This window comes from Littorina saxatilis, linkage group LG9 (genome assembly GCF_037325665.1).
Source record: "Littorina saxatilis isolate snail1 linkage group LG9, US_GU_Lsax_2.0, whole genome shotgun sequence".
In the NCBI taxonomy this organism is placed as follows: domain Eukaryota; kingdom Metazoa; phylum Mollusca; class Gastropoda; order Littorinimorpha; family Littorinidae; genus Littorina; species Littorina saxatilis.
This window is the reverse complement of record NC_090253.1, coordinates 42829619-42847333: the sequence shown is the minus strand read 5'-3', so window position 1 is coordinate 42847333 and position 17715 is coordinate 42829619. Positions and strand designations below refer to the sequence as shown.

General features: G+C 40.7%; 2 protein-coding genes across 3 annotated transcripts; both read right to left on the bottom strand.

Moving 5' to 3' along the window:
* Positions 1-217: 217 nt before the first annotated feature.
* LOC138976171 (tektin-1-like) lies at positions 218-5082 on the bottom strand. 2 transcript variants are annotated; one of them, XM_070349013.1, is made up of 2 exons: positions 4713-5082; positions 218-4220 (listed from the first exon to the last, which is right to left on the bottom strand). In XM_070349013.1, exons 1-2 carry the CDS (start codon positions 5034-5036, stop codon positions 3864-3866), a joined length of 681 nt encoding a protein of 226 aa, XP_070205114.1. In that variant the 5' UTR covers positions 5037-5082; the 3' UTR covers positions 218-3863. The 2 variants fall into 2 exon arrangements, with proteins under 2 accessions (XP_070205114.1, XP_070205115.1); XM_070349014.1 differs by having other exon boundaries at positions 4731-5079.
* A 1115-nt stretch (positions 5083-6197) lies between these two features.
* LOC138976166 (tektin-1-like) lies at positions 6198-16405 on the bottom strand. The gene is made up of 7 exons (XM_070349006.1): positions 16248-16405; positions 13481-13672; positions 11965-12130; positions 11315-11443; positions 10396-10539; positions 8482-8704; positions 6198-7408 (listed from the first exon to the last, which is right to left on the bottom strand). The coding sequence occupies exons 2-7, from the start codon at positions 13668-13670 to the stop codon at positions 7052-7054; spliced, it is 1209 nt and encodes a 402-aa protein (XP_070205107.1). The 5' UTR covers positions 13671-13672; positions 16248-16405; the 3' UTR covers positions 6198-7051.
* Between the last annotated feature and the right edge of the window lie 1310 nt (positions 16406-17715).

Sequence of the window (17715 nt, the reverse complement as noted above, 5' to 3'; positions counted from 1 at the left end):
AGAAACTCTTTTTTTCTTTGTGTGTTTGTCTGTCTGTCCAAGTGTCTGTCTGTCTGTACTAGGTGTGTTTCGTGTGTGTGTGTGTGCGGTCTTGTGTGTGTAGCTGAATGACAGACTGAGAGAACACATACATAGTAGTAAACACAAATTCACCCACACACACACATAAACAAACATAAAATGGGAAAATAGTTCAAGTAAAATCATTATAATCAAGTTGGCGTGTTTCTGGTTTTATTCACATTCCGCGCTGAAATCTATTCTGTGCACAGTTCCTCATTTCTAACATTATTTAAGAAAGCAAAACAGTGTCTTATAAAACAACTTTTCGTGTAAATAAGCCCAACAAAATGAAACATTTCAGTATTAAACAAGTCGCGTAAGGCGAAATTACTACATTTAGTCAAGCTGTCGAACTCACGGGATGAAACTGAACGCACTGTATTTTTCACCAAGACAGTACAGCTTCGTCAATCCCCGCGTGAAGGAAATCGCTCACCTCCCACGTGCAAAACGTAGTGATATTGACACGCCAGATTAGCGCGGTAGCGTATTGTGAAAGCGTGCTTTTCTGTATTCTTGTTAACTTTCTGAGCTTGTTTTGAATACAACCCATCACATCTATATGTTTTTGGAATCGGGAAATGATAAAGAATAAGATGAAATCATTTTTGGATCAATTTCTTAAATTTTAATCGTAAGACTAATTAATCTATTTTCGTTAATTGTCTTCACATTTTAAGAGTAAACATAACATATGTATATATTTTTAGATTCAGAATGTGGTGAAGAATACGATGCAATCAATTTTAAATCTGTTTGCGAAAAATCGATTTTAATGACAACTTTAATGAGCAAACTCATTAATTAATTTTTAAGCCTCCAAGCTGAAATGCAATACCAAAGTCCGGGCTTCGTCGAAGATTACTTGATCAAAATTTCAACCAATTTGGTTGAAAAATGAGAGCGTGACAGTGCCGCCTCAACTTTCACGAAAAACCGGATATGACGTCATCAAAGACATGTATAAAAAAAAGAATGAAAGACTTCTGGAGATACCATACTCAGGATCTCTCATGTCAAGTTTCATGAAGATCGATCCAGTAGTTTTCTCTGAATCGCTCTACACACACACACACACACATACACCACGACCCTCGTCTCGATTCCCCCCTCTACGTTAAAACATTTAGTCAAAACTTGACTAAATGTAAACGAGTCGCGTAAGGCGAAAATACAATATTTAGTCAAGTAGCTGTCGAACTCACAGAATGAAACTGAACGCAATGCCATTTTTCAGCAAGACCGTATACTCGTAGCATCGTCAGTCCACCGCTCATGGCAAAGGCAGTGAAATTGACAAGAAGAGCGGGGTAGTAGTTGCGCTAAGAAGGATAGCACGCTTTTCTGTACCTCTCTTTGTTTTAACTTTCTGAGCGTGTTTTTAATCCAAACATATCATATCTATATGTTTTTGGAATCAGGAACCGACAAGGAATAAGATGAAAGTGTTTTTAAATTGATTTGGACAATTTAATTTTGATAATAATTTTTATATATTTAATTTTCAGAGCTTGTTTTTAATCCGAATATAACATATTTATATGTTTTTGGAATTAGCAAATGATGGAGAATAAGATGAACGTAAATTTGGATCGTTTTATAAATTTTTATTTTTTTTTTTTACAATTTTCAGATTTTTAATGACCAAATTCATTAATTAATTTTTAAGCCACCAAGCTGAAATGCAATACCGAAGTCCGGGCTTCGTCGAAGATTACTTGACCAAAATTTCAACCAATTTGGTTAAAAAATGAGGGCGTGACAGTGCCGCCTCAACTTTCACGAAAAGCCGGATATGACGTCATCAAAGACATTTATCAAAAAAATGAAAAAAACATTCGGGGATTTCATACCCAGGAACTCTCATGTCAAATTTGATAAAGATCGGTCCAGTAGTTTAGTCTGAATCGCTCTACACACACACACACACGCACACACGCACATACACCACGACCCTCGTTTCGATTCCCCCTCGATGTTAAAATATTTAGTCAAAACTTGACTAAATATAAAAACAAGTCGCGTAAGGCGAAAAAACAACATTTAGTCAAGCTGTCGAACGCACAGAATGAAACTGAACGCACTGCACATTTTCAGCAAGACCGTACGTATACTCGTAGCATCGTCAGTCCACCGCTCATGGCAAAGGCAGTGAAATTGACAAGAAGAGCGGGGTAGTAGTTGCGCTGAGAAGGATAGCACGCTTTTCTGTACCTCTCTTCGTTTTAACTTTATGAGCGTGTTTTTAATCCAAACATATCATATCTATATGTTTTTGTAATCAGAAAATGATGAAGAATAAGATGAAATGAACATTTGGATCGTTTTATAAAAAATAAAAAAAATTACAATTCAGATTTTTGATGACCAAAGTCATTAATTAATTTTTAAGCCACCAAGCTGAAATGCAATACCGAAGTCCGGCCTTCGTCGAAGATTGCTTGGCCAAAATTTCAATCAATTTGATTGAAAAATGAGGGTGTGACAGTGCCGCCTCAACTTTTACAAAAAGCCGGATATGACGTCATCAGACATTTATCGAAAAAATGAAAAAAACATCCGGGGATATCATTCCCAGGAACTCTCATGTAAAATTTCATAAAGATCGGTCCAGTAGTTTAGTCTGAATCGCTCTACACACACACACGCACAGACAGACACACACACATACACCACGACCCTCGTCTCGATTCCCCCTCTATGTTAAAACATTTAGTCAAAACTTGACTAAATGTAAAAAACGACGTAAAACTAATAGTGTTTAAAAGATGAGGCATGTATGCAGCAGCAGTGTACAGTGGATGTCATTGTGTGTAATATATATGAAAACATGATTTTGTTTATGGAAAGCCATGTAGATTACACAACACGCTTAAATGATTCCAAATGAAATATATCTACATACATTGTCATTCATCTTGTTGGTTGGACAAACTCAAGCACAGTTTGACTGGACATCACAACAATTCAAACAAACAAATTCAAAATGCTATAACTTTGCTTTACACAAAAGCTGCAGGATTCCAAAGAAAATGTGTCATTAAAAATTATCTGGAGAAAGAATAGTGATCATGAAAATGTCACTTTTTGCTCAAATAGAGGCAGGAATATAAAAGAAATGTGCTCTTGTAGTTTTGCTTTTTTTTCAAAATGTGAAAAGAAATACACTATCAGTACAGGCCACAGCAGGCAGCAAATATTCTCTGAACTTAGTTCTATTAATATTATGACGTCATATTATTATTATGATAAACATTATGACGTCATTAATCATAATATATTAATATTATGACAAATATTATGACGTCCTTAATCATCATAACAATTCATTACACTGTATATCACGGGCCGTCCTTCCATTCTTTCCATACCATCCCGAAGAAGGCAGTTACATGCCGAAATATTGATTTAAACTTACCTAACCTGGTTACTGGTGTGTTTTCTTTTTATTTAAATGTTAGAACTTAGTTCTTTACAGTTCATTTTTCTATTTTCCCTCAAGTACTTATTTTATTTTTACAAAGAGTTGTCAAGCTAACTATTTATGTTTATATTCATTGATTTTTTGTATCATTTCACTAACGTAACATTGTGTTTCTGTCAGTAATTAAACATTCCAACAACATACAGTTACGTTCTTGTTTTTCAATTCTTCATTTCGCTAAGGTTTACTTTCAATCTTCAACTTTCTCAAAACACCATGATAGCAGCAGCAGAGCAAGTGTTTCTCACCCAACCCATCCTCCTAAATCACACCCCAAAGTCCCAAAACATTTCTCTTGTCAATGAAAACAAGGACCTCAGAACTGCTGAATGTTGATGCTCTTCCTCATGGCCATGCACTCCACCTCATCGATGAACAGGGTGTTGTTCTTGGTCTCGATGTCGTCCTCCACATCCAGCTGGTTGCGAGTCAGGCCCTTCAGCGAGTTCATGGTGTCTGCGAGTCGAGACTGCAGTTGGGCGAGCGAGTCCTCCAACTCGTGAACCTCCTCCACCAGGCGGTACTGCACGGCGTCGCGACAAAGTTCCACGTTGGGTCGACCCCTGCGCGTGTCGAGGCGCGTGAGGGCCAGCTCCAACGCAGCCTCCTTATCGGCGATGCCCTTCTTGAGACGACTGATGTTCTCCTCAATCTCCTTGATCTGTCCGAGGATCTGCAAGGGGGAGAAAAGGGTAGTGATTAGAGAAAAGAGTAACCTATTACTTTAACTAGCAGGTTTTTACAGTTCACTAAATGTTCCAATCACTGCTAATTAGTACATTATGAGAAGAAAGAGCGAGTTTTCTTAAGGGAGATAAGCGCAGACAATTGTGCCCATTGCTGCGTGTTATACAGTTATTCCCCTTGGATCACTTTTGCATCGGCCAGATGCAGTGAGACACCATGATACTAAATGATGTCAGGTTTTCTTCTGTTTCTTTTTTTTCTCTTTCTTTCTTTCTTCTTTCTTTCTTTCTTTCTGTTGTAGCCAATTTCTTTACTCCAACCGGATTTAAGAACACTCCCTCAAAAACTCTGAGAAATCAGGACGGGTATTCCTAAAATGGGGGTAATTGTGCAGAGGTTATGAACAGAACATCTGAGAAAACAGTGTCTTAAAAGAGAGGAAGTCTTAAAATGGGGGGTCTTAACATTTCAACAGTACCCTTTGACGACGTCTGACCTTGTTGAGATGGTCCTCCAGTTTGCCCTTGGTGTCGCGCGTCTCGTGGATACGCTTGCTGAAGGCCAGTGCGGTGGCGTCAACCTGTTTGCGCCGGTCGTTGCTTGTCGATTGCAGGATGCCGTCGATGTTGGAGCGCAGCTGGGTGGAGTTCATGCTTGGGAAGAGGTACACAGACGTCTCTCCTCGGACCGGATCTACATCGGCAGTTATACGAAAGCATGTCACGTGACACAGTGGAAGAAGTGCGCGCCACCTAGCGGGTTTCCTTGGCACCGGAACGTCAGAAGCTCTGTGCGATGACATTTCTAGAGCGTCACGTGCAACTTTCGGAACATGAAGCAGGCGACCAAGCATCACTGAGACTTGAAAGGGGCAGCAAATTATGTGATCCGGAAGCCAAACGCCACTGGAATCTTCAAGTTAGAAAAGACAGTAAAGCCATGACAGTCTTAATCAGGACCAGCTCGGCTAGATGTATTGCTGGGAACTTGACGGGACCATTTAAACAAAATATGACAGAACAACTGAATACCTACACTGAAGTTGAGTTTTAAGGGTAATCAGGGTCAACAGTAAAACGGTTATACCCTTAGCTTGAAGCTGTTGTAAGTACGATGATATAGTGCGCTACGTCCTGATCTTACTATGTAAGAAATATGTCTGTCTATATGTCTGTCTGTCTCCGTCTGTCTGTCTGTCTGTCTGTCTGTCTGTCTGTCTCTCTCTCTCTCTTTGTATTGTTCTTTTTCCTTCATGGGCGAAAATAGCATGTATTGCGTATATCATTACCCTCGTAAATAAAACAATTATCTTATCTTCTCTCTCTCTCTCTCTCTCTCTCTCTCTCTCTCTCTTTCTCTCGCTCTCTCTTTCTCTCTCTCTCGCAGTTTTCAGTGTTGATCTTTTACAAATTGACTAAATGTTTTGACATCTCTTTATGTGCCTTTTTTTCTCGTACAATCAAAGTTTGGTAACACACATTTTTTTTAATTGGCCAAAATTGAAAGCAATGTGTTTAGAAACCCCTACTAAAGTCAATTAGTTGTGAATGTGTTTGGTTCTAATAAATAAAGTTGCATACACGAAGATATCACTCCTTTCTTGCTTCATGGAATAGCTAGCTGCCATGCATAATAATGGTTGAAAAACAGCATTTTGTGTGTTTCTCTGTGGATTTGTGTGTCTGCCTGTCTGTCCATCTGTCTGTACGATGTGTGTTTCGTGTGTGTGATGTGGTATGTGAATTTGAACGATAGACTGACGGTACACATGCATAGTCAAAAACACACACACACACACACACACACATACACACACATACACACATACACATACACACACACATACACACACACATACACACACACACCACATACACACACACACAAACACACACACACACACACACACACACACACACACAATCACCAACTGAAACAACACATACCAGCAAACTTATCATGATCAAGTTGGCGTGTTTCTGGTTTTATTCACATCCTACAGAAATCCATTCTGTGCACAGTTCTTAATTTCTAACATATTCAAGAAAGCAAAACAACGCCCCTTATCAAACAAGTTCAAAAAAACAAATTTCCGTAAGTGAGCCCAACATTATGGAACATGTCGGTATATAAAAGAAATTGTGACATAAAATTAATAGTGTTTAAAAGATAAGGCATGTATGCAGCAGAATTGTACAGTACATGTCATTGTGTTTAATATAAATGAAATCATGATTCGTTCATGGAAAAGTCATGCGGTTTACAAAAAAAATGAAATGATTCCACATAAAATATATCTACATACATTGTCATACATTTTGTTTGTTAGACAAACAACAAGCACAATTCATACTGAAGACAATTCAAATGTCTAACTTTGCTTCACACAAAAGCTGCAGGACTCCAAAGAAAATGTGTCATTAAAAATAATCTGGGAAAACATGCAATAGTGATCATGAAAACGTCACTTTTTTTTCCCCCAATAGAGCCAGGAATATAAAAGAAATATGCTTTTGTAGTTTTGCTTTATTTTCAAAATGTAAAAAATGGCAGCATTTATTCTCTGTACTTTATAGTTAAATTTTCTATTTTTTCTTAAGCCTTTTTTTTTTTTTTACAATGAGACTAGTCAAGCTGAACATTTCTGTTTGAACTCATTACATTTTTTATCATTTCGCTAACGTTTTACTCTCAATCTTCAACTTGCTCAAAACACCATGGTAGCAGCAGCAGAGCAAGTGTTTCTCACCCAACCCATCCTCCTAAATCAGACCCCAAAGTTCCAAAACATTTCTCTTGTCAATGAAAACAAGGACCTCAGAACTGCTGAATGTTGATGCTCTTCCTCATGCCCATGCACTCCACCTCATCGATGAACAGGGTGTTGTTCTTGGTCTCGATGTCGTCCTCGACATCCAGCTGGTTGCGAGTCAGGCCCTTCAGCGAGTTCTTGGTGTCTGCGAGTCGAGACTGCAGTTGGGCGAGCGAGTTCTCCAACTCGTGAACCTCCTCCACCAGGCGGTACTGCACGGCATCGCGACAAAGTTCAACGTTGGGTCGGCCCCCCCGCGTGTCGAGGCGCGTGTGGGCCAGCTTCAACGGAGCCTCCTTATCGGCGATGCCCTTCTTGAGACGACTGATGTTCTCCTCAATCTCCTTGATCTGTCCGAGGATCTGCAAGGGGGAGAAAAGGGTAGTGATTAGAGAAAAGGGTAGTGATTTGAGAAAAGGGTAGTGATTAGAGAAAAGGGTAGTGATTTGAGAAAAGGGTAGTGATTAGAGAAAAGAGTAGTGATTAGAGAAAAGAGTAGTGATTAGAAAAAAGGGTAGTGATTAGAGAAAAGTGTAGTGATTAGAGAAAAGGGTAGTGATTAGAGAAAAGGGTAGTGATTAGAGAAAAGGGTAGTGATTAGAGAAAAGGGTAGTGATTAGAGAAAAGAGTAGTGATTAGAGAAAAGGGTAGTGATTAGAGAAAAGGCTAGTGATTAGAGAAAAGGGTAGTGATTTGAGAAAAGGGTAGTGATTAGAGAAAATGGTAGTGATTAGAGAAAAAGGTAGTGATTAGAGAAAAGGGTAGTGATTTGAGAAAAGGGTAGTGATTAGAGAAAAGGGTAGTGATTAGAGAAAAGGGTAGTGATTAGAGAAAAGAGTAACCTATGCAGGTTTTTACAATTCACTACATTTTCAAACCACTGCTAGTGCATAATACTCTGCCTCACCTGGTTATGATTTTCAATGCTAGTTCAGTAAAGAAGGTAGCTAGGAAAACAAGAGTAAATCGGGACAGTGAGAAAGTGGCAGGGAAGAGACAAGCAGAAAAAAAGCACTTGTAAGGGAGATAAACAAGTACAAGCGTGCACATTGCTGTGTTATATACAGTTATTTCCCCTGGACGACTTCTTTTGCATGGGCCAGAAGCGGCAAGACATACTCTCACGCAACTTACAATGGGATGTTAAGCCCCATTGATTGTATTTTAAAATATTGGTAATGTATATGTGAAGGTTGTTACTATCATAATTTATAATGCAAACTAATACGAAGACTTGTGAAACCAAATCCATGGTACTAAGTGATGTACCATGGTCCGGTTGATGTTTTTTTGTGTTTTTTTTCCCCATGTTTTACTTCCAAACCAATCTCTTTACTTTAATCTGATCACCAATTTAAGAACACTGCCTAAAATTGGGGATCTTTATGGGGGGGGGGGGGGGGTTCCCATGTATATACGCTTAACGACATCTGACCTTGTTGAGATGGTCCTCCAGTTTGCCCTTGGTGTCGAGCGTCTCATGGATACGCTTGCTGAAGGCCAGGTTGGTGGCGTCAACCTGTTTGCGCTGATCGTTGCTCGTCGATTGCAGGATGCCGTCGATGTTGGAGCGGAGCTGGGCCGAGTTCATGCGCTCGCGTTCGGCGTTCTCAATGTTCTCGTGCGAAAAGTCCTGCCACTCCTCTGGGGATGTCGAGCTGTGAAGGACAGAGAGGAGTTATCGGTGATGAGGACTGAGAAGTAGGTTGGAGAAATTGTTTGAGAGCCACAGGAAATGGAAAAATGTTGATGAGAAATAGTTACAGCAGAGAATAAAAGAATAATGGTAAATGAACGAAAGACTTTTCTTTTCTTGTATCCTTTGTATTATTTTGTGAAGAACAGAGAGGAATATTAGTGATGAGGATTGAGAAGTAGATTTGAGAAATGACTTGAGAGACACAGGAAATGTAAAAAAGGTTGATGAGAGTTACTTACAGCAGAAAATAATAGAATGGTAAATGAACAAGACTTTTTTTTATCTTGTATCCTTTGTAATATTTTATATTAATTGTTTTCTTCTTCATTCCTCAATTACTTTTTGTGGATTATTAATGTTAGATTAAAGGATAAAGGAATCTACCAACTCCACCACCTCTCGATCACCCCTTACCCCCATCTCTAACCCTCTATCACCCATTCCTTTTATATTATTCTATTTTGTGGATGCTGCTGTTGGTTAGTATTTTTTTCTATCAATGTAATTTTCTTTTTCGCTTTTGTTTTAGATCAGTTAAACAAGCGAACAAAGAGGATCAACAGAAAAACAGATTTCGTATTCTTCTTCTTCTTCTTCGTTCATGGGCTTAGACTCCAACGTTCACTCATGTTTTTAGCACGAGTGGATTTGTACGTGTATGACCGTTTTTACCCCGCCATTAAGGCAGCATACGCCGATTTCGGGAGAGGCATGCTGGGTATTTTCGTGTTTCTTTAATCCACCGCACTCTGACATGGATTACAGGATCTTTTCCGTGCGCACTTGGCCTTGCGCTTCTGTGTACACACGAAGGGGGTTAAGTCACTAGCAGGTCTGCACATAAGTTGACCTGGGAGATTGGAAAAATCTCCTCTCTTAACCCACCAGGCGGCAGCGACCGGGATTCGAACTCACGACCTCCCGATTAGGAGGCCGACGTCTTACCACCACGCCACTGCGCCTGTCTGAGAGAGGTTTCGTATTAACAAGAAACATTTGCACACACAGCTGGCAGGGTCTCCAAACCTGGGCAAAAACTATCACACACACAAATTCATTTATTCAAACGACAGCACAGACCAAACACAGAAATAAACAAGAAATTCCTCCGAGGTAGGAAAAACACCCCCGTTGGTCAAAGGGAAATAACCATTCTCACTGCCACCAACTGAGAAGGTTATTTCCCCTTGACCATTAATATGTCCCTGTATAAGTCCTTGTAGAATCTTAATCCACCAATAACTCCCTAACCGTGTGTTTGACTGGTCCCAATTTTTGTAAGGACCGTCTCAGGAATGTATAGAACCTGTTCACCAAGTTTGGTGACGATCGGTCCGTTCATTCTTGAGATCTATATGCGAACACAAACACACAAACACATCGACCGAAACCTATACACACCCCTATACCGGGGGTGTAATAAGAGCAGACATCCACAACCATTCCCCCGAAATTGGCGTATGCTTCCCGAATGGCGGGGTAAAAACGGTCATACACGTAAAAATCCACTCGTGCAAAAAACATGAGTGAACATGGGAGTTTCAGTCCATGAACAAAGAAGAAGAAGAAGAAGAATCCACAACCAAAACGAAAGAAAGAAACATAGCACGCATCTTCAAACAGACGAAATTCTTATAGCAAACGGCATACTTGGTTTCAATCCTGGTGGCTCCGTCCTTGAAATGCAGCCCAGCAGAGTTGTTCTTGAGGTTCTCGCAGTACTCATCGATGTCCTGGGCGTGGAACTTGTCCTTCAGGTCCTTCTCCAGCAGGTACTTGGCTTTACGGTTCAACCTGCACAAGGAAAAATAGAAACATATAAACTGAAAAATAGATGCAGTAGTACAGTCGAACACTGAAATAAAATGGGCAAGGGAAGATGCAGCTTAAAATACTACATGTATATATCCAACATACCTCAGGTAAATTCTATCAAATGCAGCTGGCCTGAAATCCAAAACAGTCCCTTTAATACCTAGCTATTACTTGTCTTCTGTGTATATTATTTGTCTGCTCTAACGATTGACAGAACGAAGTTGTACCAAATGTTTGGTTTTGTCTTTAAACAAATGTTGCACACACAAATCGTTCCTGTTTTTGTGCTTGTCTTTTTTTTTCTTTTTTTTTTCATTCTTGGTTTTGGAACTTTAATGGTCTATCTGGTTTGGATTTTTCCTGACCTGTACTATGAGGAATTCCAAAATTATATTAGGCACAAAAAAAAAAAAGGTCTGTTTACGGTAACATAGGCCAAAAAAATAGGGTCGGTAGGTCGGGATTTTTTTTTTTTTTTTTTTTCTCCCAAAATGCCAAAAAAAAGTCTAGGGTCGCGCGAAAAAAATAGGGTCGGTCGGGTTACCGTAAACAGACTATTTTTTTGGGGGGCCTTAGTGCTCAAACCTCACAGGAAGCCAGTAGCACTGGAAACAGATATGCATCAAGGTTGCAATGTGTATAGTGGGTGTTTGAGGGATATAGGCATATATGGGAGCTTGAGTGTGCGATATTGGGCGCTCTGTGGGAAAATGGGCTAAACCGCACACAATAAGAACGAGGAATCCACACCCACCTGATTTGCTCTGTGGCCTCCTCCAGTGTGCGCTGCAGCAGAGCCTGCACCCCCTCCAGTGTCTCCACCTCCTTGATCAGCTCCTTCTGCACGTCGTCGTGCACCAGGTCGATCTTCAGCCGACGCTCTCTGAGCACAGAAAACAGCGTGGAGTTATAATCACTTTCTTTTCATGTTGGGGGTTTCTTTCATTTCGATTTTGGTTTACTGTACAGTGGGACCTCCCTATTAAGACCCCCTCTCTTTTAAGACCCTGTTTTCTCAGACTTTCTATTCATAATTAACCTGTGTAAATTTACCCCTGTTTTAAGACTCCCTTCTTTTTAAGACCTGACTTGTTCAGATATTTGGAAGTCTTAAAAGGGGGGTTCCACTGCAATAAAACATGATTGCTCAATATTTGTGCGCACACTAGCAAGAAAAATGCTCTGCTTGTCTGTCAATCCGTCCATCCCTTCCCCACCCACCCTCTCCCTCCCTCCCTCCCTCCTTCCCTCCCTCCCTCCCTCTCTCTCTCTCTCTCTCTCTCTCTCTCTCTCTCTCTCTCTCTCTCTCTCTCTCTCTCTCTCTCTCTCTCTCTCTCTCTCTGTCTCTCTCTCTCTCTCTCTCTCTCTCTCTCTCTCTCTCATCCTTTTTCCCAAATACCCTACCTGTTGCCTAGACAATTTCTTGCGATGTGCAGGGGTTCAGCTGTTGCTTGTAGAGCCTTCTCTACTCTAGTTTTAAATGCTAGCAAACTGTCGATCTCGTTGGTGATGCCTTCTAGTTTGTCATCAAGCTCCTTCTTCCAGAAACGGATATCATCCAACCTTTGCTCTGTGTGAGAGAAAGTACACAATTCAGTTATGGCCAAACTTGCTGTTTTGTTGTTGATCAAAACATAACATACAGCTGATGAAATTTTCACAATTAGTTTTACCTTATAGATTAGGTTATCCCTGTTTTATGCCCTATAAATTATTTTGAATACTCTGTATTCATGGAAATATGATGCACACTAACAAACACAATCCCGTTGCATCTGTTTTCAACCTTGTGAGCTTTTATGTTGAATCAAGCTGTGCTCTACAGCATTGGTGATTTTGTTTTTGTTTTGGGGGGGTTATTTCTTTTTTTGTTTTCCTTTTTCTTTTGACTTTTTGTACTTTTTTCTCACAGAAAGAACACTTATTCTTTGTTTATTAAGGCAGGAAACATCAACCAAAGTAAACAACAAGAAGGGCAAAGCCCATACGACTCACATGCTTGACCTTGACCTTTAATAACTAAACCTAGCAATGACATCATACACTAAGAACTGCTTTACACATTTTTCCCACCAAAATACATGTGACCTTGACCAAGGTCATCCAAGGTCATGCAACACAAAGCTGTTAATTCAAGACATAGGAAGTACAATGGTGCTTATTGGCTCTTTCTACCATGAGATATGGTCACTTTTAGTGGTTCACTACCTTATTTTGGTCACATTTCATAAGGTTCAAAGTGACCTTGACCTTGATCATATGTGACCAAATGTGTCTCATGATGAAAGCATAACATGTGCCCCACATAATTTTTAAGTTTGAAACAGTTATCTTCCATAGTTCAGGGTCAAGGTCACTTCTAAATATGTATACAATCCAACTTTGAAGAGCTCCTGTGACCTTGACCTTGAAGCAAGGTAAACCAAACTGGTATCAAAAGATGGGGCTTACTTTGCCTTATATATCATATATAGGTGAGGTATTCAATCTCAAAAACTTCAGAGAAAATGGGAAAAATGGGAAAAATAGCTGTTTTTTAGACAACATTTATGGCCCCTGCGACCTTGACCTTGAAGCAAGGTCAAGATGCTATGTATGTTTTTTGGGGCCTTGTCATCATACACCATCTTGCCAAATTTGGTACTGATAGACTGAATAGTGTCCAAGAAATATCCAACGTTAAAGTTTTCCGGCCGGCCGGCCGGACGGACGGACGGACGGACGGACGACTCGGGTGAGTACATAGACTCACTTTTGCTTCGCATGTGAGTCAACAAGGAATGTATATATATCACTTACCAGTATCAAAATCTCTTTTATCTCCTGAGCACTCAATTTTGGACAAGATTACCTTTTTTATTCTAAGAATATATCTTAACAATATTAAATCAACAACTTGTAACCATCTGTCTAGACTTACGCAGCTTCTTCTTGACGTCAGCTTGTGTCTTCTCTGCGCGTCGGCGTGTCTCATCGTCCAGACGTTTAGACTCGTCCACCAGACGCTCGGCCCCCTGTCTCTCCACTTCAGCATTGGCGTACTTGGTCAGGTTAGACCGTGTCCACTCCTCATGGGTGAAGCGCGGTGGGGGCTGCACTACCTTGGCCATGGCTGGAAAAATTCCAGAAACAGCTAACGTTAACAAATCTAGAATCAAAGACCTCGCTTTTTTTAGATTTTCTGTTCATAACCACTGTAAATCTACCTCCATTTTAAGACTCCCTCCTTTTTTCAGACCTGATTTTCTCCGATTTTTGAAGGTCTTAAAAGGGAGGTATTGTTTTGGGGATATGGCAAACAGATTTTGCGACAGAAAAGTAAGCAGGAACTTTCAAGGGCTTGCAGAAGCTTCCCTTAAAGTAGCATTATTGTGATAGAATTGCTACAAAATTCACTCCACATTGAATTTTACTGCCCTGAAGGATGGGGGGGGGGGGGGGGGGGGGGGGGAGGGGAAATCAGTGGGATTTGGAAGGCATGAGAGGCCTGTCCAGTAATTGGTTACAAAACTCAAGACTCAAAGATCTCATTGGTTGCAACACAAATCAAATGATAGAACTGTCTACTTCTTCAAGAACAGCACAGTAAACTCGACACTCAGAGATTCTTCTTCTTCTTCTGCGTTCGTGGGCTGAAACTCCCATGTACACTCGTGTTTTTTGCACGAGTGGAATTTTACGTGTATGACCGTTTTTTACCCCGCCATTTAGGCAGCCATACGCCGTTTTCGGAGGAAGCATGCTGGGTATTTTCGTGTTTCTATAACCCACCGAACTCTGACATGGATTACAGGATCTTTTTCGTGCGCACTTGGTCTTGTGCTTGCGTGTACACACGGGGGTGTTCTGACACCGAGGAGAGTCTGCACACAAAGTTGACTCTGAGAAATAAATCTCTCGCCGAACGTGGGGATGAACTCACGCTGACAGCGGCCAACTGGATACAAATCCAGCGCGCTACGGACTGAGCTACATCCCCGCCCGGACACTCAGAGATGAAATTAGATGCAATACAAATAATTAGTTGCAACACAAATCAAATGATAAAACTGCCCACTTCTTCTTCTTCTTCTTCTCTTCAGTGTATTGAGGGAATCGCTATACAGGGCAATTATCCTCACTGGTTCGTGCGCCTACGGTCCCTAGAGTGAAAGATAAAGTGGATAGTGTTCCTATGAAAATAAAATCCTGGAGAACAGCACAGTAATCTGTACATACTTCAAGGTAGGGCTCTTTAACTTCTGCAGGCATGCACACATCAAGGTCAGATGTGGGACTGTCCAGTTTTTTCAAGTTTCCAGTCTTAAGCAGAATCCTTCTAGCCTAGTTCGTAGTCATGCATTCGTGAAGTTGACAGTGAAGTAAGTAAGTGAAATATTCTGCCTTAATTTTCTAACAAAAATAAAAGCCTACTCATGGACAGTAACTTGACAAGAAAACACATCCCATGAGTGCTCGTGTACAAATCTATATTTCATTTTCACTTTTGCATACCAACTTTTACAGCACATATATAGCACTACAAAATGGGCTCAAATAATCACACTACCATGTCAGGAATGGAGTGATTTGCATCCCTTTCACGCAGAGACTGAGTTACATGTTCTGAATTCTCATTCAAATTTAATAACAATGTTTTTTTCCAGTATACTCTGGATACTGATATTTTCAAGACTTGTAGGCACCACATTATTGCAGGGTTCGACATTAGCGGGGGCGGGGGGCGGAACGCCCCAGAGTTTTGTGTTCCGCCCCAAACATTGCCGGAGCTTGGGGCCCACTCCGCCCCAGGATAAATTCCAACAATGACAAACCGAAAATTCTAATGCCAGAGCCAATCACTAAAATTGGCCAGTCAAAGTCGTCACTGAAATTTGCGTTACGATCAATGCCGCAGTCAAGAAAAAAAAATTGAAATCGTCGAAGGACAATGCCGCAAGGGAAATAACTCCCAGATTGCGCTCTTTAGCGTGAGAGATAAGTATCGCCTTCAAATTCTAAACGCAAAATGTGGCGACACTTCCCTGGTGTAAAAAGACATGGAAATGAAGATGAAGAACAGGGTGGAGAGAAACGAAAAAGGAGACCGATGCAGCCAAAAGCGCGAAGCGCTGTCGTAATTTCAATGTCAAAATAATGGTTGAAAGAATTTCCCTGGCTTCAGTACGATGAAGTAAAACAGACAATCAATGCATTGCCGCCCGTGCAGATCTTATAGTGGAGAACCACGTGGAAAAAGTGGGGATTCTGAAGGTATATATACCTTATATATATATATACTTAGCATGAATAAGAGTGGGCCCCAGATTTTTGTTTTCCGCCCAAGCAATTTCCATCTCTGGGGCCAGTGTGGCCCCAGGCCAAATAAGTTAGTGTCGACCCCTGTTATTGGTAAACCTGCCAAGAAAGACTGATATTACATAAACAGTAATGATGGTCAAAAAGATAGCAATAATTCACCTGTACACAACTATTTTCGAAGTGATTGTGTTGTTAATAAAGCCGCAGACGATCAACAAATGTCAACTAGCATGTGATGAAACACAAACTTCATCACCAAGTCAACCCAGGAAAAATCTTTGCAGCCAAACTAGCGAAGCTGAGTGAATCAAAACTATGCGAGAAAGAGATCAGATAACAGCTGAATCTATTCAAGAAAACTCTATTTTATCATGATTTATTCTTACCAATGTCTTATGTGAATAATTCCAGAAACACCGCCGTGTATTTACTCCAAAAGCTGCAATGGTGGAGTTCCTGACAACGTCGGTTGCTATCCACCTTCCTTTGCAAAGACATGTCTGATTGGCCCATTCCAACGAGCGCGTTCATTGGCTTTTACATTGGCTTCTTCCGGATGACCTTTCACACTGGGTAGAGTATCAGCCCATTTTTCCACGTGTGTAGACCGCAGTAGTGAGCCAACGCATTCAATCGATTCAGTGGTGTTGCAGACGATGTCTCTTTGCAGTTAGTTGTTTATACGTCGATTTGAAACGCGTCTGCAGGAGCCATGGATAGGAACAGGGACTCGTTTACTTCGCCCTTCCTCAGGCGCAGCCCCCTTATGGCTGCCTCTACCGCTCCGGTTCACGTTCCGAGTTCCAAGACACTGAAAGGAATTCTTGCAGGTAAGTCCTCTCTTTGCATCAGCTTGTTGTTAAAGCAGACGACATTTTTGTTTTTCTAGGTCAGAGTTTTCGCAGCGTGACGAAAGTTCTACCACGTCTTCAGAGTGTTTACGTTCCGTGTGTGTCGTTGGGCAAGCAAACTTTAGTGTGTGCTGCAAGGGGGTTGGTCTTGACAAGCGTAATTTTGCTTTAGGCTCGGGTTAGAAACTGTGATAAAACTCCAACATCTAAAATTGTGGAGGAGCTGTTACTTTCGCTATCACCCTCGGCCATTTTCCCATGGTGATTCGTGCGTGAACAACTGATACCACATTTTATGTTTATGGCTGTTGATAATCATCTTAGTGGGCCGTTCAACCTCGATTTGTCGCATTTATTTTGTTGATTTCATCAGCAGTCGACAGGCACTCGTCAGCTAGTGTTTTGAATCTCGTTCGTTTCCGGTTCGTCTGCAACGGTCTAAATTTAGCTCCTCACTTTTCCAACAGGCATCGTCTGCTGCACTCGTACGATGGGCAAGGCGACAGATTTGTTGTGGTGCGGGGGAGTATGGAAAGCCGTTTGGCTCATAACCATTACACGCGTAATAAAACATAAATACACGTGTAATAAATAATTGATACACGTGTAATAAATGATTAATGCACGTGTAATAATCATTTTTTACGCGTGTAATAAATAATTCATACACGTGTAAGAAATGATTAAATACGCGTGTAATAAATATTTCATGCGCGTGTAAGAAATGATTAAATACGCGTGTAATAAATATTTCATGCGCGTGTAAGAAATGATTAAATACACGTGCAGGAAATAGTTTATACGCGTGTAAGAAATGATTAAATACACGTGTAGGAAATTATTTAAATACACGTGTATTTAATCATTACATACACCCGTAATAAACTTAAAACTTGAATCGGAAAATATACGACATGCAAAGCAACAACTCTCGTCTATTCTACTTCCGGTTCGCGCGCACAACAACCGACTTCATCTGATAAAACAAGTAACTTACCTTTCC